This window comes from Phalacrocorax carbo, chromosome 5 (genome assembly GCF_963921805.1).
Source record: "Phalacrocorax carbo chromosome 5, bPhaCar2.1, whole genome shotgun sequence".
NCBI classification, from domain to species: Eukaryota; Metazoa; Chordata; class Aves; order Suliformes; family Phalacrocoracidae; genus Phalacrocorax; species Phalacrocorax carbo.
Genome location: NC_087517.1, coordinates 55,805,928 through 55,833,299, shown reverse-complemented (window position 1 = coordinate 55,833,299; position 27,372 = coordinate 55,805,928). Strand labels below are relative to the sequence as shown.

Genomic DNA, 27,372 nt, shown 5'->3' with positions numbered 1-27,372 from the left:
CCAAGAGCAACTTGTGTCCATTCCCCCTTGTCCTCTCCATGTGACTCCGTGTAAAAAGGGAGTCTCCATCTTCTTTGTAGCTACCCCTTAAGTACTGGTACATGGTGATGAGATCCCCTCTGAGCCTCCTTTTCTCAAGGCTGAACAAACCCAGTTCTCCCAGCCTATCCTCACATGGCAGGCTTCCCAGTCCTCTGATCATCTTGGTGGCCCTTCTCTGGACCCCTTCCAGCCTGTCCACATCCTTTTTGTACAGCGGGGACCAGAACTGTACACAGTACTCCAGGTGTGCTTGTCAGGCAAGCGCTGAGTAGAGCGGGATGATGACTTCTTTAGCCCTGCTGGCGATGCCCTTTTTGATGCATTTTGATGCCCTTTTTGGTACATTTATCTTTTTAATTTCGACATATTACCACAGAACCACAGGCACATACAGTTGGCATGGACCTCCAGTGGTCTCTAGTCTAGTGATTAGAGTACAGCCTGCTCAGGGCTTGTACTGTCAAATTCTGAGCATCTCCAAAGATAGAGACGCCGCCTCCTCTCTGGGCCCCTGCTCCAAAGCCTAGCATGCTCTTTGGGAATATTTTTTTCTAGCCTGTAGTTGGAGTCTCCCTTGCTCCAACTTGGCTCTCTTGCCTCTCATCCTGTGCAAGACAAGTCTGACTCTACCTTCTACGGACCCTCTCAGCAGGTAGTTGTGGACAGTGATATACAGGGCCACACTTTCACCTTCTCTTCTCCAGGCTGAACAAGCCCAACTCCCTCCCAGTATACCACATGCTCTGGCCCCGGTTCATCCCACAGGAATCACAACTGATGTCTTATGTGTTCCACTTACATTCACCAGAGGGTGCTTGTGTGGTACGAGGCCAGGCTGTGTAAACCTGGCTGGCAATCCCATTTTGAGTCCAGGCTGTGGGAAAGGAAATAAAAGTTTCCTTTTTTCATCTACTGAAATGCTTTTAGCTCCTTTCAGATTTGTCATAACAACAATACACTTAAGGAATAATCTAATGCTGCCTTAAACCTGTGTTCAGTACAGACTGCTAAAAATGCCTTTCTCAATTTGATACACTACACTGATGTATTGCACCTTTCTGTATCTGTTTCATTCCCTTATGGTGGATGAAATTTAAAGGTATTACACAAAGTATTAGATAGCCCCAAGTGAGGCAGCTAAACCCACAAATCTGGATGTGCAATGAATATGATGTAGTCAAAGCTAATTAATTGCTTTATATCCATCATCATTCTGCCATTACAAAGTTCCTTCCCCTTCCTCTCAAGGGCTTTTTTCCTTCACTCTGTGCCACTTCCAACTTCTTCCCACTGATGCCCAAAGCTCTAAGGCCCTCTTACATGAACCTAGGCTTCTTCCCTAGGCCTACTGGTATCATTTCCATGTTTGTCTGAATTTCTTGCTGTTTTCTTCCAAAGGATGTGTATCTTGAGTTTAGTCCTGAAGATCTGAATTGAACACAAGTCCTCAGTGCACTCTGGACACGCTTCTGTAAACGTCTGCTGCTCCAGCTTCACTCTCCGAGACCTGTTCTGAAGTCAGCAGAGACAGCAGCAAGGAGCTGTAACTACCTTCTCTCAGTATCTCCTCTCCTCCTGTTTCAGTGGAGGGATGACTAGCTGGGGAGCAGACTTGAGCCTTCCTTCCTCATGCCCCTCTCCTTCCCAAGCAGAGGCCTAGGCGCACCCACAGAGAGGCACCACACTAACTGGCAGCTGGCACTGTCTGTCTCCCAGCAGCAGGGCATTAATAACCATTAACAAAATGCTATACAGTTCCAACATGATGTCAGTGGTATTAACCTCTGTCATTCCTGTATCAGCACCAGTGAATGACCTTTTTTCATTTTTTTTCTTTAAAACTTACCTTTGAAATATTCCATAGTATTAAATCCAACAGTGGCTACTTAGAATAGCTCTTATTTTCCAATTCTGAAAACAAACTATCAGTTTTCAGTAGTGAATATGTGGAGCAACAGCTGAATTTATCTCATTCATAATTTTTTACTGAGCTTTAAAAAAAAAAACAAACCAAAGCAAATCCTTTATACCCTACAGACTTGTGAGCAGCTTTTTGGAAGTACTAAGGATTTGCCATGTATTAGAGAAGATAGGTGCAAGAGATTTGGGAGTTTTCTGGAACTGATATTTTATGAGCAAATTGCTCTGAATTGGCGTATAATAGCAAATCTGCCTCTGCTTTCAGGAGTATGAAATGTAAGTATATTTTCTCAGGTCAAACTAGTGACCAGAGCACAAGCAATTCTTTTTAAAATGGTATAGTCATAATAAAACATATTGCAATCTTAACAGTATCTAGGTATGCATTGCTTCCCAGCTCAAAACAAAATGAATACAAACACTATAAACAGGTGAGATAAGGTCTGTAGGGAAAGAGTTAGTATCATTTATTACATTCCTAAGGATAACTGGAACAAGATACTGTTTTTGATGTATTCAACAACATCTATCTTCTTAGATCACTATTAGGAACACTCCTGTTGAGTTTCACTGTGATGATTCAGGGTCAATATGTCTTAAGATGATTTGAAAGATCACTCGATTTTCAAGACTGTCCTTTTCTTTTTCGTAGTTACAGATTAAGAAGGTCATATCCCCATTGATTACATACTTTGCTATTTACTGGCAAAATCCAGGATATTAGATATGGCTAATCCAAGCTCAGGTTAAGTGCAGTTACATCCCCCTACATCCTACAATGCTTTAAGATGTCCACTTCATCACAGTGAAATCTTTGGTTCTAGAAAATAGGATAGGGCCATCATATAAGTGTTTGCATGACAAACTAGTGCTGCTCATCAGGTCTACACTCATGCCTAATACCTATCACATTTAGTATGTACAGGGAGTCGACATACAAGACCTGATGGCATGGGAATGCTTTGTACTCCCATGCACTGTATCAGCTACACGATGCAGTTGTTTCTCCAACTTTGGTTCAACATGTGGGGTTTTTAAAAAAAAAGCTTTACCTCTCCAAAAAACCCAAGAAGTTCATGTGATGTAGAAAGAGGATATCAAGGATTTGCCACTTTTGATTCGTGTGTGTAAAGCAGCTGGTCCCAGTGGAATAAAGGCAAGGATAAACCCATCTTCTCTGTGAACAACATGGCAACAAGGGATACTGCCACCAAAAGCAAAGTCCGCTCTGTACCAGCTCAGTACAAACCTCCATCACATGGAGCGTTTCAGGGTGACTGAGCTGACACCACAGCACAGGCATTGCAGTCATGTGGAAGCAGATGACAGGAGGGGAAGGATGCAATATTTGCAATTCTTCGGCCCTACTGCAGACCTCCTGAGAAAGTGTATGCTTCAGGTTAAATCAGGTCTCAGAGACAGCCTCTATCAGGCAGTGAACCAGCCAGCAGCACCTAGTGAGAGGCAAATCCGCATCCCTGTGGAAATGGCAGAAGACTGATTAATGCCATTAATTTAATCCCATGCCCTTTCTAAGAAAAGATAGTAAGAGATAGTCAGGGGCAAAATTTGTACAAATGTACCAGTGTCTTCTTCCTTCTCTGGCAGAGAAAAGGAGGAGTAGATTCCACATGTCCACCCCTCCCCTGATCACAGCAGTCAGTAGAAGGGAGAGAAGCAGTTTTCTGCAAACCCTGTGCCTTTGAGGCAGCAGAAGGGCAAGAGCTCAGTTTTACGACTCTTGGCCCCAACACAATTTACCATTTACAAACTAATCCTCCTCCGTTCAAGGGCACAAGGCCTGCTAAAGCTCTCATGTCCACTTCTCTGATTCTTCATTGTCCACAGTGACAGAGAGAAGCCGAAGACCTAATCGGTGTGTAATTCAATCGCTGTCCATGCTGTGTCACAGCACAATGCTCTGCTTGTAGTGCCACCAGTTAAGTCAGCCAGCTACTGTTATGCACCACAGCAGGTGTGAAGAATGTCACTCGGTCTAACTGTATGTTGCCACTCTGTCAAGGTCCGTTTCTGACACTACTTTCACTCACCACTTAATGATTGTTTTTCCTACTGGCAGCAAGCTAATTGTTGGCTGTATGGTAAAAGGGCACTTTCAGTATTTTTCACCCTGAATTAGGAATCCCTGTACAGCATAACATAGGCCTCATACAGAGTAAAACCCTCTGTTTTCCAGACTCCCAAAACATGGAGGCCTGCTAAAAAGCTCTTTATTTCCTGAGTCTTAATCTAGCAATTTGTAAGTTATGACTTACTACATCCAAAGTGCCTCACTCTCATTCCTCACCAGACAGCACACTGGACCCTGCCACACCTTTTGGGAATAGCTTAAATGGGGAAAGCTCCTCGGTACCTAATTACATTTAAATCAGCAAGAGACAGGTGCTTAAAAAATTCTTATCCACATGCAGGTGGTTAAAAATCTCAGGAAAAGAAAATTAAGTGTGCTGCCACACTTAAATATAGATCTTGGGCCACTGTGAGAATGATATTTGGCTTGCTTTTTAAAATCTATTTACTGCTCCAAAACGAGTAGAAAGTTGCATTTCCATTTTTCTTGAGTCATACCACAGTGCAAGGAAGCTGAGGAAGAGAAGTACAGAGGAAGAAGGCAGGGCAACACCTGCCACTTCATCGCCAGTGAAGCAGCAACGGGTGTGTGAATAACCCAGCCATGCTACCAGGCAGATAAGGAGACTGGGGAACTATTGCTGATAAACACACAGAAGCATGAGTGAACTGTAATTTACTAAAAGTGGCAAAAACATAGGGACAGTAACCAGGAGCACATCAGCAGATGTCCGCCCCTCCCACAGATGTACATCACGCACTTGTAATAGTCATGTGTGATGTTTCTTTCCATGTATAACAGTGACATGTCCAAGGGACGTCAGCACAGAATGAGCACAGAAACCCCCTATTTCTAATGCATCTATTTCATTCATGTGGAGTTCCTGATGCTATTTCTCTAATTCCTTAATTTTCATGTAGAAGCAATACAAATAGGAGGAATACCTGACAGAAGAGCTCCACTGGGACAGAAGTTGTACAGGCCTGTACCAGCATGAGTAGTTTTTATCTGAAAGAACAAAGAACTTAAGTCAGCTGGATAACCTGACCAATCCAAGAAAAGGATAAGCCAAAATGGAAACAATTTCCATGCCACCACATAGGTGATCTTAAATCAATATATTTGGCTGTCTAGAGTATTTCTGTGTAATTCTGTACAAGAATTATGGTTACCAATTTTACCTAACCCTGTAAAGGGATGAAATACTTTGTCACACTTTCAAATCCTGGGAAGACAGCAAGGAGATGAAAAAAGACTACCCAGTTTCTTACCACTTGCTACAGAAATGGTCATGATATTCGTTATTCAAAATATGAATTGGACATCTGCATGTACAATGTTTAACAAGTCTTGCTTAGTGCTGAAGCCAAGCTGCTCATTTCACCCATACTCATCTACTGTCATCATTGACGGCTGATTTCCAAACATGGCCAGACACCAGTTTACATGGCAGGGGTCATGAGACATTCTTACATCCTGAATCAGGGTTTAGCAATGCCATGTGCCAAGCCTCAGAAGCATGCAGAGCATTTGCAACTGAGCACCTGCGGAAATCCCATTTCCTGACAAAGAGAGGCCTCCAATATTCATGTTTTTCTCCTGCTCTTAGGCCATGCTGTAATGAAATATGGCCTGAATAATCCTTTCATAGCTACACAGGGAAATGTCCTTGCTTAGCATTTAGCCCTCCTTATGGAGGTTCAGTGGGAACTTGGTTGAGCAATCAGTAAATGGAATGAAAAGCCTGGCTGATGGAATATGGCTGAAACCATGCACAGGGTAGGTATATAAAGTGGATGCAGATTATCAGAGAAACTGGAAGGACTCTTGTAACTTTAGTGAATATAGGTAAGAGAAGAGGAACCTAAGGAGTCATATTAAATTTGGTGTTAATGCCGACAGTGACGCATGTGGGCACAGCCAAAAGAGGGACTAGTGCACAGTCAGGGAAAAGGAGGCCAGGAGGGCTGTCGCTGGCAGCACATGAATAATCAGAGAGTGCAGGACTGCACAGAGACCCCTCCCAGGCCCGTGAGAATACTCCAAGGGGAATAAGTTGAAGGCAGGCTGGAAGGGATTTAGAAGGGACTCGTTGTGAGACCAGCAATGGGAACAACCTTGAACCACTTGTGCTGTAAGACTACCCACTCTGCAAGACATTCCTAGAGTACCTCCTGCTTCAGGTTAGAGTTGCCCTTACTCTAAGCTGCCTTCGTCCCTTTGAAGGCCACGGTTCATTTACCCCAAGAAACCTGCATCCTTGACCTGTCCCCTTCACTCTAACCCTGGGTTGCTGCTCCTCTGCCTCTGACATGGGCTATCTGTGCCCCCTCCTCAAATTCTGGCTGCTACCTCCCAACCATCCACATTTCTCTATGCCCCCATATTTGTCTCATCACCCTCCATTTCCCTGACACTGTCCCCTATGGCTGCTTTATAACCCCAGATTATGTCTGCTTTTGTTTTCTTCCCTTGCTGCTGGCTTTGGCAGTGTGAGTGTGAAGCCCAAGCTATCACATGTAGCAGATTTTTAGCCTGTACGCTGTTCTGCATCTAATCTCATTTTTGCCAGGCCACTCACTGGAGCTTTAAATCAATGACTCCAAACACTGAATAACTGTGAAACACTACCAGCCCTCAAAATTTCTCACACACTACCATGTACCTGTATCATATCTTCAACTGACAATACAGGCTTGGCAGTTTAGAGGTCTATCATTTGTCATGGCCCTACTGGTCTTCAGTGGTCCCTCAGCCTCGTTTTGGGAACCATTATCCATCACAGTGCTGTGCAGGCTCAGTACATGCAGACTGACAGCCGCTATTTCCCATTTCCAGAAGGAAATGCTAGAACAACTTTTGTCTGCTAAATGCAGGGTATAAAAATCAGGTCTCTGTGTCACACTCCCTTTTCCTTCCTTTCTGCTGATCAGCTCTTCTTCTGGGTACTTCAGGGGACCTACCCCCTCCTCTTGGCCATGACAGTGTACATTCAAACAGCTGCTACGGTTGGATGAAGCACCTGCTCTGGGCAACAGCAGCTGGAGTTCATTTTGGGTCCAAAGGGCCGAGGCCAAGCAGGCTGACCGCATGTGCACTAATCCAGTATCATCACCAACCCCACGAACAACAGGTGCCTCTTTGAAGAGGGAGGGAAAAACTATTTGGGGAGGAATCAGAGATTTATAAAGGACATTATGGGCCAAGTCCTCAGCTGGTACATGCTCAGTTAAAGCATGTACTCTCCTCAAGTTATATGAGTAATGCTTGCATACACCAGTAAAGGATTTGGCCCACTTTCAGTGCTGCTTCTCTTCTCTTTTTGGTTTTCCTAAGGATTTTCCAACTCCTCTCTTTGCTCTGCACTGATCTTCCTTTAAAAAAAGAAACCTTCCCGTCCCTTGCTTCAGACCAAACAGCTGAAAGTCACAAGCTACATATATCAGACTTCAACATCCGCCTCTAAATAGGTAACACAATCTTACCGTTGCCTGACAAGATGTGTCCTTCAGTCCTGCTTGAGCCCTGGAGTCCAGATCATGAGCATGCATCACCAGGAACAAGGGCAATCCCATTCTGGAACAAATCAAATCAAACACTGTCAAGGTCCCTTAAGAGAAGTCTTTCAGCACAGGCATCATAAGAATTGCCATGCACTTGCTCAGGCCAGTTGTCCACATAGCCCAGTGGATTATTTCAATGTATGGCCGCTACAGAATGATGTGGGAAGAGTGCAAAAATACCCTGCCAGAAACAGCTATTGGCCAAATTGGCTCCAAGGAAAATTTGCCTTCTTATTTCATTTTGCTAGAAGTTGATTTACAAACCAATGCATACAATTCTCTTTTCTAAGCTCCTCTTAGTGTATTACTGGTAAATGCTTCTATTAATGAAAGCCTCTATATTTTTTCTTTTCTGAGTCCTGCCATTCTGACCTCCAAAGGTCAGTTCTGCAAAGCTGGTCTCACTCCTTGCAGTTACTCTTGTGCTTGTTTCTAGAGAACCTGGAAGTTCTCTGCAGCCTGAGAATGAAGCTGGATTCACAAAGGCAGCACTGCAGAGCACTGCCAAAAGCACTCTGCTCACACAACATGAGTAAAAGCAGGCTTTCCAAATTTCTGTCGATGCACTATTGGAGGGAAACATGACCTCGCTACAAGCTGCTCACATGAACCAGTCAGAGCCTTCATAACTTTGTAATCCAAAATTCATTTTCCTGAACTGTATATCTTTTAATTCATGACTTTTCCAGATTTAGATTCATTTAAGTCATCTTCCCCTTGGGACCATGTCTTAGCTGGATTATATTACAAAAAGAAGCAAAGCAGAGACAGTTGAAGGAGCAGAGCTGGTGGTGAGAATAGCACAGGCAGAAAAAATAGTCTCTAATCCATAACAGTTACTGGCATCTCATCCACAAGTACACACAAGTGTAAATTGTACTGTGTTGGCTTGCCCATTTAAATAAGTCTCCAAGAATTTCCCTTGACAAACACTGCACTACAGGCTAGACAACACCATTTCCTCACCAATGAAGAGACGTTCACACAACCACACAGGAACGTTCAGTGCTAGCAATATATTCTCAGCTGCTGCAGACTCGTGGATTCCCTTTGAGGCTTTAACCACAGTTCCAAATTTGGAAAACATCAAAGCATGTATAAACATACAAAGAAGGCAATATTGCACACTTATGCATCAGTTTTGTCCGCATATACGTCTGAGGGAACCACATGGCAATCACCACTTCGCACACTTAATACTGAGCAGTATGGATACCTATGTTACTGACATTCACAGAAAAAGCAATAAAACAACCCTAGCCCTGACAGGCACAGAGCTCTTCTGAACCCTTTGAATCCTCTCTGCGGCTTCCTGTCACTGGGCACATTTCACGCAGACCAGCTGCACAGGATTTATTCAACCAGTTTTGGAGTATCAAAGCTAACTTTTTTTTTGTCTTTGCCCCAGGCAGGCGCTTGGTATGCAGGATTTAATTCAGAGAACAAAATGTTCTGTGAAATTTGTAAATACTCACCAGAGTAATATCTAAATTCTAAAAAAGATAGCAACTGGAGCTAGTGGTTTAAAGATCAAAAAGTAAAGCATTCACTGCATCACTGTAGGTAATGCCATTGTGTCCTAAAGACCCAAATAAGTAACTTCCCAGGATTATCAATTAATGGTGCTGACTGCCTTAAGTGATAGACGCCAAACACACTGTGAGCTACACCTCGTGATTCCAATGAAATCAGGAGAATGCCCAACTCAACAAATGCTCTGCATAAAGACACTGACATGGAAAACTATTTGTTTGATCCTTGCAAAACGACACAAAAGACTTTGCCTGGGACATACTGCCACAAACAGACTACAATCTAACGCCTACCATTACAAGATTTTTATAATGTATTTAAAGCCATTAAAATGGTAATAGGCAGAAAATTATACGGAAAGAGGCACCCTAGGGAATCATGACACTTATGCTATGAAGGACAATATGTAGACAGCCTAAAAGAAGTGTTTTGAGCAGAAAGCAGCAATAGAGTTATTTGTGACTGTAATTAGAAAAGGAATTACTTAACTGGAATTTAGCATGGCCCCTAAGGTCTATGAAGTTTGAGAGAAATTATCCACTCCTGTCTGATTCACCACCACCAAATCCATATTAATACAAAATTTAAAACAAACATTTAGTTGATAAATGTTCACATTAAAGTTTCAAATAAAAAACCTTTTTGTATTTTTTGTTCTCAAGCAGTTCCATTTGAACTTTGAAAGGACTCTTTTTCAAACTAAAACTGTGAAAAGGGTTCATTCGTTATTTTTCGGTGAATACAAAAGCTAAAACATTTAGAATAATTTCCTCTTCACCTGCAAACATTTCGCACAGCTCTCGCCACATCTGTGGCTTTAACTTCTTTGTCAAGCCAAGTAGCAAATGGCATCAGTCAAACCATTTAACTACCAGGAGTACCTGTACTTCAGAAGCAGGTGCTCTTGGTACTAGCAGGGACTCTATGAACACTGATTAACAGTAGCATACAGCAGCAAGACAATAAATGGGTTTTGGACCTTCACTCCTTGCCCATAGTTTACTTCTGCTAGCCCAAATATTCTGAGTATGTACAGAGTGCATCTGCTCATGCTCACCTCAAAGAGGTAGGTCTGACGCTCCCTCAAGGGCCATCTGGAGCACAGAGTGCACCTACCAAAGTTTACACTGCCTGGAAGGCATTATAGGTAGTCACTGATTTCAGAAGGCACAGACTGTACAAAAAAATGCACTGCCCTTTTCAACACGTCAAGTCTTATTTTCTCATTTGTCCAAAAGTAAGTACAGATTCGTATCCACAGCTGTGGAAAGGACGGTAAAACAGAAAGGTACGGTACACAAACTATGACAGACTTTAGGCAGTTTGGGATTGTACACCCTCCTTATGCAACATGTTGCCTGGGATGCGCCGCATGTTTTCAGAAACTCCACAGAATCCCCTTAAATTTGCTCCAGTGCTGAGACCCAGTGGCCTGCAATAAGTGACTGGACTTACGATGCACCATGAACAGATTGTAAGGATGAGCCTTAAGTTTGCTACCCTATGCTTTTTTAAACGTGGCTTAAAATAACAATTGCAAAATCTCAGAGGCAGATGAACCCTGCCAATTTATTCTAACTTACTCCTAAGCACAGCCTCTTTAAAAAAAATCTAATGGGTAGTATCAGCCAGTTCCACTTGAAATTAATAGTCCACTTCAGCTTAAGCATATTCATAAGAGAAGAAATGGAGATTGAAGGGCCAAGTATCATGCTGCTGACTAGGCTGAAGCCTGCTCAGCCTGGCTACCAGATCTCTGCAGCCACCAGGCAAAGAAGCAGGGAGCACAGACAGCCTCTAGGGCTCCAGCTCTCCTCACTGCCTCTCTGCCCAAGCCAAACCACAGGCTTCCTCATTGGTGGCAGAGGCAGGTCTCTTTTAAAGACACAGAAGAACTGAGAAGCCTAGTCGGCACACCTAACAATTTTGTAAATACGAGGAGAAAAGACTAGGGGAGAACAACTCGGTGTAGGTGATTCATCAACATTTAAAACTACATTGGAAAAGAGTGATACATGCTTAAGAGGCAATAGTGATATACGACTCTTAGACACAAGTTACTAATGGCCACAGTGCTGTTTTACCTGCAGCCCCAGCATTAAGAAGTCTACACACACGTGCACAGTCACACACTCAAACACAGCCATATGCAGCTTGTCTCGAGATGCAACATGATAGCTAAAGGTGTCAGACATAAACCAGGTTGAGGCAGGACAACAGTCACAGCTGAGTCTACCTATGCAGTTAGCCGAGATGCAGTTACATCTTCTAGGCTTGACTGCAGAGCTCCCCACCCACCCCCCCGCCCCCCGCCCCCAAACCTGCTGTTGGCATGGAGCTTTCCCAGGGGCCCAAAGAAGGGAGGGCAGGAGCAAAGGGAGAGGATGAGTCTGCCTGAGTGCTGTGGTTGTGGCAGCAGCTGGAAAGAGCCTACAGGGAGAGAGAAGAAGGGAGGGGTGCCCGAGGACTGGCAGGAGGATGAGGGCAGGTGCTACCGAGGCAGGATGTGCCCTGAACACCAAAGCCACCTGGCAGCTCTAAGCATCAGCCATAGTGGCCATGGAAGTTCTCTGATGCACTGCAGGGCACTGGGCCTCTCCATATCCATGCAGCACCCCGCTGAGAAGGAGCTGAGGCTGCCTGTCTCCTCACGGCATTACCTGAAGTAAACTCTCTGCTACTGGAAGGGTCCCATGGTAAAAGTAAGCATTTATTACAGACAATCTAATTTAAATGCTGCAGAGAAGAAAATAACATGAATTAGGAAACCCTTCTATACCTGTTCTGTGACACAAGGTTAAAGATAAGCTTTGCTTGTGTTTCCAAAACCCTTATGAACTTGTCTTCTATGCCTGTTTTAGACACAGACATACCCATAGGCTGTGGGCATATTCCGTTTGAAGGACAGATATCAATCAGTAAAATTTCAAAGAGCTCTCTATGTATCACGATGTTTTATATTATCCAGCATTTGGAAAGTTCCTTAAGGAAGAACTTCACCACAAAAGAAGACAGACAAATAAGCCAACTTCTCAATATCTGTGCCATGCAGACTTGTGTCAAGGAAGCCTATGGAACTGAACTGCCCGAGATAAAAGTTACATCAGAGGCACAAAGTGTTGCAACTTTATAAGGCTACTGATGCAAAGCGGGAAAACTGAATGAAGGCAAAAAAGAGGTAGCTGTTTCCAGTACAAGTGAAGAACATCCTCAAACATCTCAACTGGCTTTAAATGCTGCAGTAATGGATATTTTGCAAATACAAATATATCAATGAGAGGAAGAAAATCTTTGACTCTCTAGAAAAGGAAAGCAATAGAAAACTAAGCTTTGGAGTATTTGAGGCAAGTGCCAAAAAAAAAAAAAGGCACTTCAAACATTAGTTCAAAAATCAAAATTAATTCAAGTATTTTACAAACAGGATTTCATTGTGCTACCTCATTTTAGTAAATTGAATGCATATAAAATATGTGTAGATACAGTACTGCATAGTAATTTTCAGCACCTATAAGCCCAAAAAATAGGCTCCTGTCTGTTCTGTTTGATACCAACAAGATCAAGACTCTGACTTCAAAGGGACTAGACTCTAACTTTTACTTTTGGGAAATCCCTCTCCTGTATCACTAACACATGCTGATTTCACAGCACTACAACAAAGTGGACCTTTCTATTTGCTCAGTGACATACAGCCCAAAATAATTTTCTAGAATGTCTGCCTCACAGCCTGGTCACAGTGCTATTGTCACCCCAGGGCCGTCTCACATTTTGCTGATGACTACTTTTACTGTGAAACACTTAAAAAAAGTTATTTTTCTATGCTGACTTAAGTAGTAACCTCCCAAATTTCAGGCTGCTTTTTCAACTTTATGAGTCATACAGTGCAAAAAGGCAACAAAACAACTCAGAAGTCTTGCTGGGTTTTCCTCCAGGGAAAAAGGAAATAAAAAAGAGTGGCATCAGATAAAAAAGTGAAATGAAGCACCTGTTGAGAATGGAAGAGCATACAGATAAACGGGTTAAGCAACTTATAGTCCAATATAAGCAATTGTGAATTCATGGGTGTTCGTATGAATCATTCTCCCATTTCCTGCCTGAGAGCTTAGGTTTCACTTAATTATGAAACAGAATCATGAATGAAGAAGGCTAATTCACAGGCATACATACCATACATGCATTTATTACTTTTTTTCTCACATAGACCTCCATTTTCATCATAGCTATTGATGGGCACTGAATAATCACCTAAGAAAAAAGTTTGACAGCATTAGATACACTATTTGCAAAGCACATGAAAAGTCTGTCACAGCTAGAAAGAAGCTAACAGATAGTAGCTGGATAGAAGCAACAGCCACAACTCTGGCTACCTGTGGTTAAAGAACAAACAATATCACCTCCAGACTAATTGCAGCTTAAAGAGCCTAGCTTTAAATGAGAGAGAAGCAAGGGAGAAAATGGCCAGATACAACTAAACGTTCGCAAAGTAGTGGCAGCAGAAAGGATATTTTCAGGTGATTGCTAAAGCCCACTGACAGTAACAGTCCCCTCTGCCGCACTCTGCCAACAAATAAAAAGGGTGAGGGGTGGGGGGGTGTGAAGTGGGGGGGGGGTGTGTGTGTGCAAGAGAGCTTATTTTGCTGGAATTTTAATTACAGTTCTGTATACCACGCTGTGGTTATTTGGCTTCCCACTCTGCCATACACTTTAAACACTCTTTAAAATATGTTGTACCAAAATAATGCCAGATCATAAAAATTAATGAAGACACCTTTCATCAAGGCATGTACCTAACATTAAGCATTTAATTAACCCTAGATTATGGGAATAAACAGGGGCAATCCTATTTATAGATGTCACCAACCCTTTTGGCAATGACTTGTACATAACTACGTGCTCTTGCTTTCCCTCTGGCAAGATCACTCAGTGCCCAACTCTCTTTACCCCAACAGCAGCTCATCAAGGAAATCTCTAAAGTACCTTCATACTTCAGGACTTAGATTAAGGATCTAACCCAGATTCACTTGTACCAAAGTCCTATTGTTACCCCAAGCAGGTAAAAACTTTTCTAAAGCATACAGTTTGGGAGAGAGACGCAAGACTTTCCCCTTCAGGTCAGGGCAGGTAGGAAAAAAAGCAGCCTACCTTAAAAGCAACCCTACCTAATTGCAGGCAGCTGCACTTTCTCCATGCCTTGTTGAAATGTAGTAACTAACTAAGAAACAGAACAAAATGCTCATTCCCCATGATACAGCATTTCTTGAAAACCAAGACTTGAGATCAGAAGTTTATGGAACAGATGAGAGTTTCCTCAGTCCAGATACAACTGGCATCTGACACCACCTTGTCCTATGTAGCAAGAACCCCTATGTTACTTTGTAATGGAATTTTTCCACAATACATTCTCTTACAGTACAAATGACCTGTATTTCCTTTAGTGTTATGAAGAATAAAGCAAAATAAATGGAATGGTGTTCTCATAAAAAGAGGGGTTAAGGAGCATATGGAGATTAAAGAAATTTAGAGTCAGTTTTCAGATCAGCCCCACACGTCACAGGTGGCCTTAAGGTAGCCTTTGCATCTTAGTTCTCCATCACCGAAATAGGATAACTTAATACTGACTTACAAGGCACCAGAAGTCCACTAATAGAGATACACGCTTCTATGAGCTGATATGCTCAGAAATTATTGTCATGAACGCCCACCTAACAAAATACAACTATAAACTCCTCCACAGAGACACTAGCTAATTTGCTTTCTGTTGTGATTTCACACTTCAAGTTATTTGGACTGTCCACAGAAAGGAGGTCGCCAAGTATTCCATTTAGATGAGGATGTCAACACATACATACACATAGGTACCACACTTGCTTTTCCTCTTCTGAGGATTATCCTGGAATAAAAAAACCACTGGCAACTATTCTACTAGCTAAAACAAAGACAACTGGAATGCAGGGAGCTAAAAGGTAACTGTCAGAAGTACATCTTCCCATTAAAAGTTCCTAGTGCCCTAGTGAAAAAGAGGACCCTTACCGAGAACTTGAGAACAAGGTCATATATTGTTGAACTGTCTTGTCAATGAATATATTGTAACTTATGAATTTAGGTACTTATTTTAGCCTTACAAACATTACAGGCATACCTTACATGCAGTTTTACTCAATGCTTAAGAGATGGAGGCACTTAACTAGAAGTCCATAGATTTCCCATGAGCGATTTTTTCACGTTTTACAACTACTCTCAGATGATGTACACTCTGCTGTAGGCAGTCAGATCCAACAACAATTAAAATGTGCGATGGAATTATGATTCTGCTATTAGCATCCTGGTTTTGTGGGGGAGTAGGGTGATCTACTAGAAAAATATTCCACCGAACAGCACACTACATTAAGCAAAAAGTCACTGAACAGAAAATTATCAGATTTGAAGGGCGTTGAGATTACTCATATTTCCACTCCACTGGCTTGAATCTATTACAGGTAAACGCTCAAGTAATAACATGCAAAGCTCTGTCTACAGGGTAAAGCAGCTGAAAGAGTCAGAAACCTGAATTTTGAAGTTACTGTACAAACTAAGGATCGTTAAGTTACTAAAACACTGAAGGTGGTTTAATTTGCCTAGGTAGGACCAGTTTGACACAAGCATTTTCAGCCCCAAATCAAAAGAGAAAAAGACAAGATACACATAGATAGTTTAAGTTCCTCAGGATTATTTCCCAGGTCGCTCCCTCCCCACGGCCGCATCTGACTGCAAGCCATCATCAGCTGCCCTGGCCTCGACTCTGCCACGCTGCGCTTTCGCGCATTGCTCGCTGCGAGGAGGGTACCGGTGCGTGGCCGCACCTCGCTATCGGCCCCCAAATAAGCTGTAGAACTGAGGAGCCACCAGTCGGCCCTTCCCGCCCTAGCGACCGACGCTCGGCCGAGAGGACCTGCGCTGGGCTGAGGAGCGAGGCTCCGCGGGCGGCAGGGCGGCCGCGCCGGCCTACGGGCGCTGGAGAAATGGCGGCGCTGGCCCGGCCGCCGCGGCCCCCGCCTCCCCCGGCGGCGAGGGCGGGCGCCCCCGCGCACCTCCCGGCGGCGCGGTCCGGGAGGGAGGCGGGGAGGGGGCGGCCCGGCGCCGCCGTGCGCGGCAAGGTGTGTCCCAGGTGCCCGGGCTATATCAGGCGGCGCGGCGCGGTGGCGCAGCTGCCCCATGGCAGCACCCATCATGGCCGAGCCACGCTCCAAGCGGCCCCGCGTCACCCTGCCCGCCTGCCCGGCGCACCGTCCGCTGCCCGGCAGCCGCGTAAGGCAGAGCTTTCCGCCCGCCGTGGAGGAAGGCCTCTGCGGTGTCACCGGCGCCCTGCTGGAGCTCGCCTACTGCCTGCAGGCGCTGGTAAGGCGGCAGGACGGGGGCGGGGAGGCGCCGGGAGGCGACCGAGGGCGCAGCGGGGGGACCCGGAGCGGGCGGCGGAGTAAGGAGGTGCTGGGGCGCTCAGGTTCAGTCGGGCGGGCACAGAAGAGCGGTGCCCGCCCCGTTGCTCGGCCCGACGGGGCCGCAGCCGGGCCCCGCAGCGCAGCAGCGCTCCTGTCAGAGCCGCCGCCCGTGCTCTTACCCCGGCGCGGCCGCTGCCCTGGCTGGAGAAACGACGAAGGTCTGGAACGAGCGGGTGATGAATCAGGCACTTGTGTGTTTTGGATAATTCACATGGAGAGTTACGCCTGTGGAAAGAGGGATAGGAACAGGAAACGCTAACAGCTTCGGAGTATAACTCTTGGGTGTTTTTTTCCCAAATTTTGTATGTAAAAATGGTGCGTGTGGTTAACTGGTAGAATAACAGTTTGTGAACATCACTGTTGGCTTAGGGTGTGTTTGCTTCAGGGGCAGGAACGTTGGACATGAATTTAAGAAGTTATCTCTGATACTGTGTAGCATGCATGTCAAAATTGTGTCTGGCTACATATCAAATGTTAAGGCAACATATATTTTAACAAAGCCATCAAAATCAAAAACCAAAATGATCAATGCTATCCCTTCTGATGCCAACCATCCACTGAGAAGCAACACAAACGATATTCAATATAGCTCTAAGATCCTTTGATCAAGCTTGGTGTCAATTAGTCCAATAAAAATTTAAGCATGCAGTAGAACCTCCGCTTGTTAAGCATAAAATAATACCAGTGATTGGCAGCTGGGCAGAATGGAGAAACCTCAGTTAGAAATTGAATGTGGGTAAATCAAACCTAGAAATGTGAACATTTTAAGCAGTTAATGGTTGACATAAAAGACTTACCTTAACAGTTAAGCAGGTGTGGCAACCTGTGCTCTACTTGAAGTCATGCTGCACTCTTGCACTGAGGAACTGCTTATAAAACACTGAATCTTGACTCTTCTGTCAACAGAAACATGAATTAATGACTTCAGGAAAAGGATTGGGCAAATATTGCAAGGAATGTTTGTAATAAAACATTCCAGTATGTACTTTTTTCTTGAATGGTTTATGGTCACACATATGTATGTGTCACAGGTTTGGGATATCCCAGATGGCCATAAAAATATAGGAGGAAAACATAAACTTGTGTATATAACTTTTCTGCATTTTTTTTCTAAACAGAGTAACATAGATGGAAGACAAGTATTTTGTATTTAAGTAAGGTAATAGATGTAAGTAGGGAAGAAGCAGAAAAACTTATGAAATGCACATACTTATTCCTCATCCCTCCCAGGCAGGCTGCAAGCTGACAGCTTGATATGCAGTACTCCAACCCAGAGTATGTCCAAGAGACAAAAGCTGTGCTGTGTTACATAGGGATGTTTAGGGAAGCAGGAGATAAAGACACTGTGGCTCCCTCAATTTGGCTGCTGGCATATTCTTAGCTGCTGCCTCTCATTTTCCTCAACACTGAAGCTGTGCAAAGCCAATATTGAAACTAGTATTACCTGGTGGCTTTCCTTCGCTACCTGTCTGTAATAGATTCTCCTCATTGGACAGCAATACCATGGATAAAATTCCTCTAGATAGGTCCATTAGTATAGTTAAGTGGTTGAAGCTGTTAATTTCCCACATAGAACAGAACAAGGCTTGCAGTGGGTTTAGGGCTGTAATACTTCTGAAGTGTTCCTAGGCATGAGCTACGTACAATATTAAAGGTGTATACAGCATAGTTCAGTAGCAGTATTCTTCATTTTGGAATAACATTATCCATAATTAAGCTGATAAATAGATGCGAAGTTGTGCTTTTTCTCTTTTTGGTATTTGCCTCATCTTTCTCATACCTTTGAAAGCTAACTTTTCGCTTGAATGCTGACCTGAAGGGATAAATCTTATGTCCCCTGTGCTGCACTATGTTTAAAGAACAAAACAAAAAAAACCCAAACAAAACACAACAGAAAAAAAGCCACAGTAACCCCCTACCTCCCAAACCACTCATAAGTAAAATATTCTGAGGATCTCTGGCTGTTACTGAGAGAGAACATCAGTACTACAGTTACGTGTCCAGTATTAAAGGACAGGAGTTCTAGTAGAAGTATAGAGATTTTTCATTTAAGACCATAATGGTCTTAAATAAAATAAATTTTATAATTTATAAAAAATAAAATGAAATTAAATAAAAATAAATACTTCCTTTATTGCAGAAATTTGGATTAAGTTCTTCAAAGTGATTGTGCTGGTAGAACAGCTTCCATTGGAAGGGTCTCCCAAGTTCTGATAAAGCCATGTTTTGCTGCGAGTCCCAACTCCAGCAAATCTTAACACTTGGTTTTTTTCTGTGCTTAGGGTGAATATTTTGATCAGTCGCACGTGGCTCTACCAAACGTTTCAAAGTTCTTCTTGCATCAAGCTCTGGAAGAAAGAAAAGCTGCAGAGGCTTTGATGAAGTATCAGCAAGAAAGAGGAGGCCATTACTGTTCTAAAACTATCCAGGTGAGTAGTAGACAACAAGCTTTCAAGCAGTTGCAATCTGCAGTGGTTAACTTCTTGCATTATACTGTTGGTAGTACAGCTTTCTGCATTCATCCGCTATTAGATTTCCAGATACAGCTTCCCTGTCATATTAGTGTACATAGTTTTGTTCCTGATTGTGATGCCTAGAAACTGTCAGACATACAGTCCTAACTGTACGTGGTTGCTTTCTAGCCCAAAAGAATATGAACAGTGGTCTCCTTTTACTTTCATTTGGCTGGAGACTGCTGTTTCCAGTGTGCTATAATGGATGATCAGTCTCCTTAGAGAGTCTCCATAAACTGGGCTGAAACAGCCCATTTGTCTCCTTCACACTAAAACTAAATAGAAGCCTAGAAGCTGTTAGCACCTAAGAAAGGTGGTAAGGAGGGAGGTAGGAGAAACACCCAGCTTGGGGCAGTAGTTGATTTGTTGGAGCATACCTCAAGATAGAATTTGAACTAGAGATCTGACTCAGGCTTGCACAGTACAAAGGAATAATTCAAAGTTATCAGGAAAAAAATCCCAACTCATTCTTTGGAAGACCAAGGGGCTGATTCTCTTCTACCAAACCAGTATTCCATAAATAGCTAACACAGAATGCTCTTCGGCCTATCATAGCAGTTTTTAAGCTGTAGAAAATAAAAAAAGTTTTTCAAGATGACCTCTGTAAAAGTATTCAGTTTGAATTAGGGAGGACCTTGTAGGGGACTTGCAGTCCAGGGGCCTAGAGGAAAGATGGGGAGGAAAGACTCTTTATTAGGGAGTCTAGTGATAGGATGAGGAGTAATGATTTTAAACTAAAAAAAGGTAGATTTGGATTAGGTATTAGGAAGAAATTATTTACTGTGAGGGTGGTGAGACACTAGAAAAGGTTTCCCAGAGAAGCTGTAGATGCCCCATCCCTAGAAGTGTTCAAGGCCAGGTTGGATGGGGCTTTGAGCAACCTGATCTAGTGGAAGGTGTCCTTGGCCATGGCAGGGGGGTTGGAACTAGATGATCTTTAAGGTCCCTTCCAACCCAAACCATTCTATGACTCTGTGATAGGGTTTCCTTGTGTAAGAATGCTCCTCAGGCATAGCTCCTGCTATCTAAATCTCTGTTCCTTGAAAAAGTGCTTGGGTTTTGCCACTTCTGTATGTTTACAGCCATCCAACTCTGCTAAAAACAACAGAGGCTCCAGACTAGGAGCTGTTGCAAAATCCTAGCACAGCTGTTTAGAGTACCAGGTAAGTTACAGGAAACCATCAATGAACAGAGTAAGATGAGCTGTTCTTCTGAATAAATGTAACTTTGTCTTTGTTTTTTAGAAACCAAACTGTGAGTACGCAGTCGGTCTGATGAAAGCCCTGGAAGTAGCAATGGTACAGTGGAAAACTATGATACGATACTTTGAAGAGCTTTATGCCCTGAGTATTGAAAATGCAGACCCTCATAGCGCAAGCACTATCAAGAAACAATTTATCAGGCCCAAAATCCAGAAGATCAAGCTGATGGGAGATCTACTGACCAATGCTCGCAGGCTTGACTGTTCCCAAGATGGCAGAAATAGTCTTGGGGATTACTTTATGGACCGGCTGCAGAAAGAGTTCAGAACAGGCACAGAGCCAGAGTCTAGTCAGCACTGCAGCCCCTGCCCGCCTCTTCAGCAGCATACAGGAGCTGCAGGAGTACAGGAGGGTCTGAAGCGACCCCAGAGAGACTTCTCCCAGCACAGAAACAGCATAGGGCCAATATATGCAACCATACACTGCACTACCATGGTGCCACAGTGTAATGATGGGACAGGAGCAAAAGTGAAGGGACTTTAATGCTGTGGCTCTTGCAGCTATGGGGCGGCTCCTAAGGCAGACCTGTACAAAGGGTGGCCTTGAGACCAGAACTCAGGAGACATGGTGTTGTATTGCTCCTCCTGCTTTATACCCTGTCCCCTTGTCCTCTGCTGAGCCACAGCTCAAAATCTAGGACATACCATTATTTTGTTTAAATGATAGCAAGGTTGCTACTTACCTAGGTTGTCAGCGTTAGTCATGCTTTTATCTATGCAATTCCGAAAAGTGAAAGGCTTTCAAGCCTCTCTTCTGTCTTAAATGATTAATAGGATTAGTTAGTGCAAATTATTTTTAACAGTGTGTATATATAAATTTTACTGGGGGGGGGGAAACCTAAATGCAGCTTTAGTATAAGGAAACTTCTATGTGGCAAAAATCCAAAGATTTAGTTTTATATTATTAATATTTTATATTACTAACAAGAATACTAACATAATGAACTTTTTTTATAGTTGTTTTAAAACAAAGTTTTCTTGTCTTATTTCTATTGTAGTAGCAATTTAAATAAGTAGTCTTTACTTATCACCCAGCTATTTTTAGTGGTATACTTCTCCAAGATGAAGGATGCAACACTTCCTTAACAGTAGAAATAAGACAATGTGCTGGTTTTCTCCACAGTTATTTGCCTAATTGGCTACTCTCATCCTCCGAAAGTAGATGAGAGATAAATTAGAGGTTCTCATTAGATGTGATATTTACAGGTTCTGGTGCATATTTTGCAAGTGTCACTGAAGACACTAGCTCTAGGGCTCTGTCCAGACCTAACCTAGGATGATTGCTTTAATTACTACACAGACCCTCTTTCAGCTGGCAAATTTATGGTATTACTATGAGTCCTGGTTTTGGCTGGTAGAGTTAATTTTCTTTCTAGTAGCTGGTGTAGTGCTGTGTTTTGGATTTAGGATGAGAATAATGTTGATAACATAGGGATGCTTTGGTTACTGCTGAGCAGTGCTTATACAGAGTCAAGGCCTTTTTTGCTTCTCACCCACCTCATCAGCAAGTAGGCTGGAGGTGCACAAGAAGTTGGGAGGGGACACACAGCTGGGACAGCTGACCCCAACTGACCAAAGGGATGTCCCATCCCACATGATGTCATGCTCAGCATATAAATTAGGGGAAAAGCTGGCTGGGGGTGTCCACTGCTAGGGAACTGGCAGGGCATTGGTCATCGGGTGGTGGGCAATTCCATTGTGCATTTCTTGCTTTGTATATTATTTTATCATTATTATTTTCCCTTAATTTTCTGACCTATTAAATTTTCTTTATCTCAAGCCACAAGTTTTACTTCTTCTCTTCCCCACCCCAGTTGTCTCCCCCATCCCACAGGGGGGGAGCGAGCGAAGAGCTGTGTGGTGTTTAGTTGCCTGACAGGTTAAACCACAATGCTATGGTACTAGTGCTACTTCTTGTATTACCTATCTTGGTCCTCAGTAGAGGAATAAGATCCTAGTGAAAATGCAGCACACTTAATTAAAATAGCATCATAATGAGTGGCCTCTCATTAGTTTTGCATTTCAGTTAGGGTAGTGTTCAGTTAGGGGTGCTATTAGCACCACCACACCTAAGACCTTCACTTTAGCCAGCTTGTTTATGTTCAGAGGTGTCCAAACTCCTCCTGTTCATCTCCTACAGAAGTGCCTCTCTAAACTGGCTACCAAGGTCACCTAAGAAGAGCAACTGCCTCAATAAGCTGCCTGCAGCTAGGGTTCTTTTGTCTTTTATGTAATCAGGGTTTGTTTCATTGAAAGATTGTTTTACTCTTTTTTTTTAATCTTGTTTTACCCTATGTGACACTGTAAGCAGTAGTTCCATTATGCTCAAAAATAAATTCAGTTAATGTTAAAAATGGCACTTTGCATCTACACTGTATTCCTCAATTTACCATATAGGCATGGCCTAGTGTTCTTCTCAGAGTTTTTTTTTCTTATGTATACAAAACTGCACCAGTACTTTTTCTACTACTAAGAAAGTTGCACAAGATGGAAGAGTAGATCACAGAACGAAAAGAAATGTCAGAAAACTGCATTAAGACAAGAACACTGCCCAATGAAACCTTTTCAGTAAACTCTTATACACAGCTGTAGTTAAGTAGCCATTTCTGCAAAAAACCCCACCTAGTTTCTGTTTGTGTTGTAACACAGGAAAGACAATTATACTGCAGATGCTTTCCCAGTCTTTCTTTGGGGGGGGGGGGGGGGATCACTTTCAAACAATCCCTGTATTCATTTGTAAAAATACTGCAGTGTGCCACAAGAACAGCTCGAAGCACTTTTATCAACATGCTAGATTTGCCTATTTTGAGATGGCTGCTGTCTAATACAGCAGTAGTTTGAAAGATATTTCCATCTGGGCTAGATTCCATCACCCATCCTCATGCTGAGCATACTTTATTCAACAATTAGTTCCACTGACTGCAACTCAACATGAATAAGAGCAATGGAATCCATCCCCTTCCGTATTAAAATGTAGCTCACTAAGTATAAACAGAGCAAAGCTACTAACTAGTCATTATAAATTAGTGCCATATAAAACCACTTCAAATGCTACTGGTAATGTTCAACCTACTTCTACAATAGTTGTCTTTAAGAGTTGGCAACCTCCTGAAATGTAGGTACAGCCTCTTCCATGGGTTCCAGCACTTAAGATTGTCTTTTACCTTAAATGAATTACAACATAACAAAGAGCCCAACATTTACATTTTTTAAAGCAAGACTTACTTGCCTCTTCTTTTTCCCTGAAATGCTACCATGTCTGTTTCTCAGAGACTCTCCTCCTACTCATCTTTGTAGCCAAATGTATCCACACATTCTCTGACTTCAGGTCTTCCCCCCTTTTCCAAAACACATTTTGGGCCCTCTGCCTGAAGAGACAATTGTGTTAATTTCAGATAGGCTTACAATCACTTGTTTTCCCAGTCTCTGTCCTCTGAAAAAGAAAAGATAAATCAATCAGCTGCTGTAGATAACAAGCTTTTTTTGTCCACATGCTGCTTCTGCTGAAAGGGCGCATATGCTTGTGAATATGATATCAAACTTTGTTAACAATACCTGTCTATTGTATATAGGATGAGTTTGTCCATGTTTCTCAGCGTAGGAAGTACAATCTGCCTCTGCCTTCCCATCTTCCTTTTCAATCACAGCCTGAAAAAAAAGATGAAGGATGAATGTGGAACAGGTGGAGGGGCAACAGCACTTAGAGAAACTACAAATTCTCTTTCTCTGCTGAATGTTTGTCATACACACTCCTGTATCTGTACTTCCACAGCAATGCTCAAAGCATCCAAACAGACAATCTGGGGAAGCTGAGAATAGCTCTAGCAGCACCAGTACCCTAAATACAGCATCCAAACTGCAAGCTCTGGAGAGACCTAATCTTTACTGAAATTAGGAGTTACAGCCACAGAGGCTTCCAAATGGGCATTAACAACTGCATACTTCTAAATGCTTGCCATAAGCACTACCTGTGGTTGCACAGAAAGGGCCCTTGCTGCTGCCTACTCTCACAGTGAGGAATTCACTCGAAGTCTCTAGGTGGAGATCATGCTGTCCTTCAACCTCTCCGCTATGGCCACACAACAGTGGGCAAAGCACCTCAGGATTTGTTCTTTGTAAGGACTTTTCTTCAGGCCCCACCATACAAGGCAACATCCTTCTGGACAAACCCATCTTCAGAAATAATACTGGAAAGTGAATGTTAGATATGGTGGCAGAAGCAGGGAAGGAGTCCCCAAGGGCATCTTCACTGGAAGATCACTCCAAGCAGAATTCATCATCTGGTCATGGCCTCCTCCTGACTTTATCACTTAGGTGAATTCATGCATATAAGCACATTCATGGGCAGTTACCAGCAGTCTCATCATATTCCTTGGCCAAGTCCCACCATTTGTTACCACTTTGCCCAAGGTAACTACTATGCACGCAAGTCCCAGAGTGCATTTTCTTGGGGTAACCTATAACCTAGGAACCCACAGTGGCAGAATACACTACAACACTGGCTAAATATAAGGTAAAATTACATTTTCCACAAATTAAACCAATGATCTGGTGAGAGTTTAAGTGCCTTGAGTGGGTCACACAGCCAGGTCTGAGCCTTGATATCCCAATTTACATGTTCAATTGTTACAGCATATAACTATTTCTCATTTAGCAGCCTTACTATGCATTATTGTATACCTACCACTACTCTGAATAAATATTATTTTTACTTTTTAAATTGTTCAATAAAGATTTAAAAAAAATCTGTTCATTTCTTCTGGATCAAAGAACCTCTGTAATAACAGTGAAGTGTTTCCACAAGTTTGCTACTCTGCCTCTCAGAAACAGCTGGGAAATACACTTCTAAATGTGTAAGGGTGGTCAATAGTGGATCCCCTTGGGACATATCACTTTTCAGCACTGAATACAGTGAAGGAACAAACTTTGTACAGAGTTTTTTCTTTAAATAAAAATTTTCTCTTTTGGGGATAATGACAGAATGTGACTAACAGTATCTTTGTCTGTACTCAAAGACATTTAAGTAAGTAGAAAATGGGGAATGCAGATTAGGAATTTTTGCAAAAACCAAATCATTTAACAACAAAAGAAGCCACCATCACAGTAGCCCCTCTGAGAAGTCATAGGCACAGGGACTGGGGTCTAGATCATTGATGGATTTTTTTTTTTACTGATTCAGATTCACTCAGTCAGCCCTTTGGCCCACTGAAGACAGAGCTTTGCCTTTGATTTTGAATGAGCTGAAATTTCACCATTTATAATTGCAGAATGGAGATTAATTTTAGCTCATGGTACATTAAAAATACCCATAACTATTTTAATCATGAAGCCGATGAAATCACTCAATTGAATTGCTGAAGTGCTTCTGTATTGGAAAAAGAACCTAATTTCTGATCTCAAATGATGTGGCAAAACTAGAATAAAAACTAGCATCCTTGAGAGATGTTACCAAAAACCATCCCACTTCTCCAGGGTCCAAATGCTGCACTGCTGGTTACCTGAAACAGCAAATTCTTACTGCACAAGCAATCCAATTGCAGTCAACAAGAGGTGCAGCAAAAGGCTACTTCTTCATGAAGTGAAGTCAATCTCTTCAAGGACTTCAGAATAAAGGTAAACAGAGGCTGGAGTTGAAAGACGAATGTGAAATGCAAATTTATACATCGTAGTTCATGTGAAAAAGAGTCATTTGCTGAAGTGATACATGAATGTAACTCAGGCCTCAGCTCTCCACCAGCATGTCATTACCAAACTACTACTGCATTGCTTTATTGGAGGAGTCAAATACTTCCTGTGATAAATACGGTTGCAACTGGCTGAGGTGCTAGCTGGATGGCTCAGCCACTCCAGACCTTGCCCTCACACACGACCTCTTTTTGCTCTGATGTGAAATAGTTCCAGTAACTGTGCTTGAGTCTTGCTGACCATTTGCCATCCTCGGTAGCTATCTCCGAGATGTACCTGGGTCAGACGTGGGCAGGGACACCCGGATTCCTACGAAACAGGCTAAGACACCCCAACGGGCTCCGGACGCATCCGCTTTTTCTGCTGGGAATTTCCACACACACCCCGGTGAGGGCAGAGAGCCTTTGCTCCACAGTAACGGCTCTCCTGGATGGCCCCGCGTCCTCCCTCTTCCGGAGACCCGGCGGCTCCTCTCCCTCCCGCGGGAGCGCCCCTAACACCTGCCCCACCCCGCAGCCCCCGCTCCAGGCGCGGAGGTGACGGAGGAAACCCCCGGCCCGGGCGGCCCGGGACGGCGGAGCGCGGCGGGCCGCTACCCCCCCTACAGGCGGCCACGTCACGCCGCCGCCTCCCGCCCAGCGCAGCGCCACCAGGCGGCCGCCATTTTGAGCGCGGCCACCCCGCCGGCTCCCCACGGCCACGACCTTTCCGACCTGCCTCTCCCCTCACACCCGCTGACCCCCGCGGGGCGGGCGCGGTCCCGGGCCCTGCGCGGCCGAACCCCGGCGCCTCGCCGCCGCCCTCAGGTGCCGCCCTGAGGTGCCGCCCGCACCGTCCGCTGTCACGAACGCCCCCGCAGTAGTTACCCTGTGGCCGCAGAGCCGCACAGCCGCGGCTGGCGCGGAGAAACCTGTCCCGGGGGTGGGGGTTTCTTCCCTAGGAAGAAGCAGGGGAGCCGCTGCCCTGCCCGGCTCTGCCCGGCGGCGAGGTGCGCACCGCCGCCGACCACCGGCCGGGACGCGCAGGACAACGCGCTGCAAAACGCCTCGGGCTGCAGGGCACGAGAGCGCGGCCCCGCCGGGGCGTGCGGGAGAAGCGGGGAGCACCGCTGTCCCCCGGGGCGAGCGGCCAGCGGCTGCCGGCGCCTTCGGGCATCGGGGAGCCTTGCGCTCCCTCACTGGCTGGGCAGGGCGGGCTGCTTAAAGCAAAGAAAAAAAAGGGCGGGTGGGGGGGAACACAACTGTGCAGCGGAGCGCCGGCAGCGGCTGGCGTTAGCTCTGCAACATCCCCG

At 44.0% G+C, this 27,372-nt stretch overlaps 1 protein-coding gene and 1 long non-coding RNA gene across 7 annotated transcripts in view; one reads left to right on the top strand and one right to left on the bottom strand.

The window, feature by feature from the left end:
- Nucleotides 1-327: 327 nt before the first annotated feature.
- LOC135313490 (uncharacterized) overlaps nt 328-27,372 on the bottom strand; it is a 49,270-nt gene continuing 22,225 nt past the window's right edge. The window contains exons 2-9 of one of the 6 annotated variants that reach the window (XR_010373123.1): nt 23,952-24,044; nt 23,622-23,829; nt 17,420-18,970; nt 16,742-16,847; nt 13,315-13,392; nt 7,540-7,630; nt 4,999-5,062; nt 328-3,440 (exon numbers count right to left, since the gene is read on the bottom strand). This is a non-coding gene — a long non-coding RNA (uncharacterized LOC135313490). Of the gene's footprint in view, nt 3,441-4,998; nt 5,063-7,539; nt 7,631-13,314; nt 13,393-16,741; nt 16,848-17,419; nt 18,971-23,621; nt 23,830-23,951; nt 24,045-26,947; nt 27,315-27,372 lie in introns of those variants that run through there. The other 5 variants (XR_010373124.1, XR_010373122.1, XR_010373125.1 and 2 more) reach the window with 5 other exon arrangements.
- Nucleotides 15,973-23,344, top strand: LOC104041016 (ferritin light chain). Its single transcript, XM_064452601.1, has 3 exons — nt 15,973-16,521; nt 18,905-19,051; nt 20,380-23,344. The coding sequence occupies exons 1-3, from the start codon at nt 16,339-16,341 to the stop codon at nt 20,878-20,880; spliced, it is 831 nt and encodes a 276-aa protein (XP_064308671.1). The 5' UTR covers nt 15,973-16,338; the 3' UTR covers nt 20,881-23,344.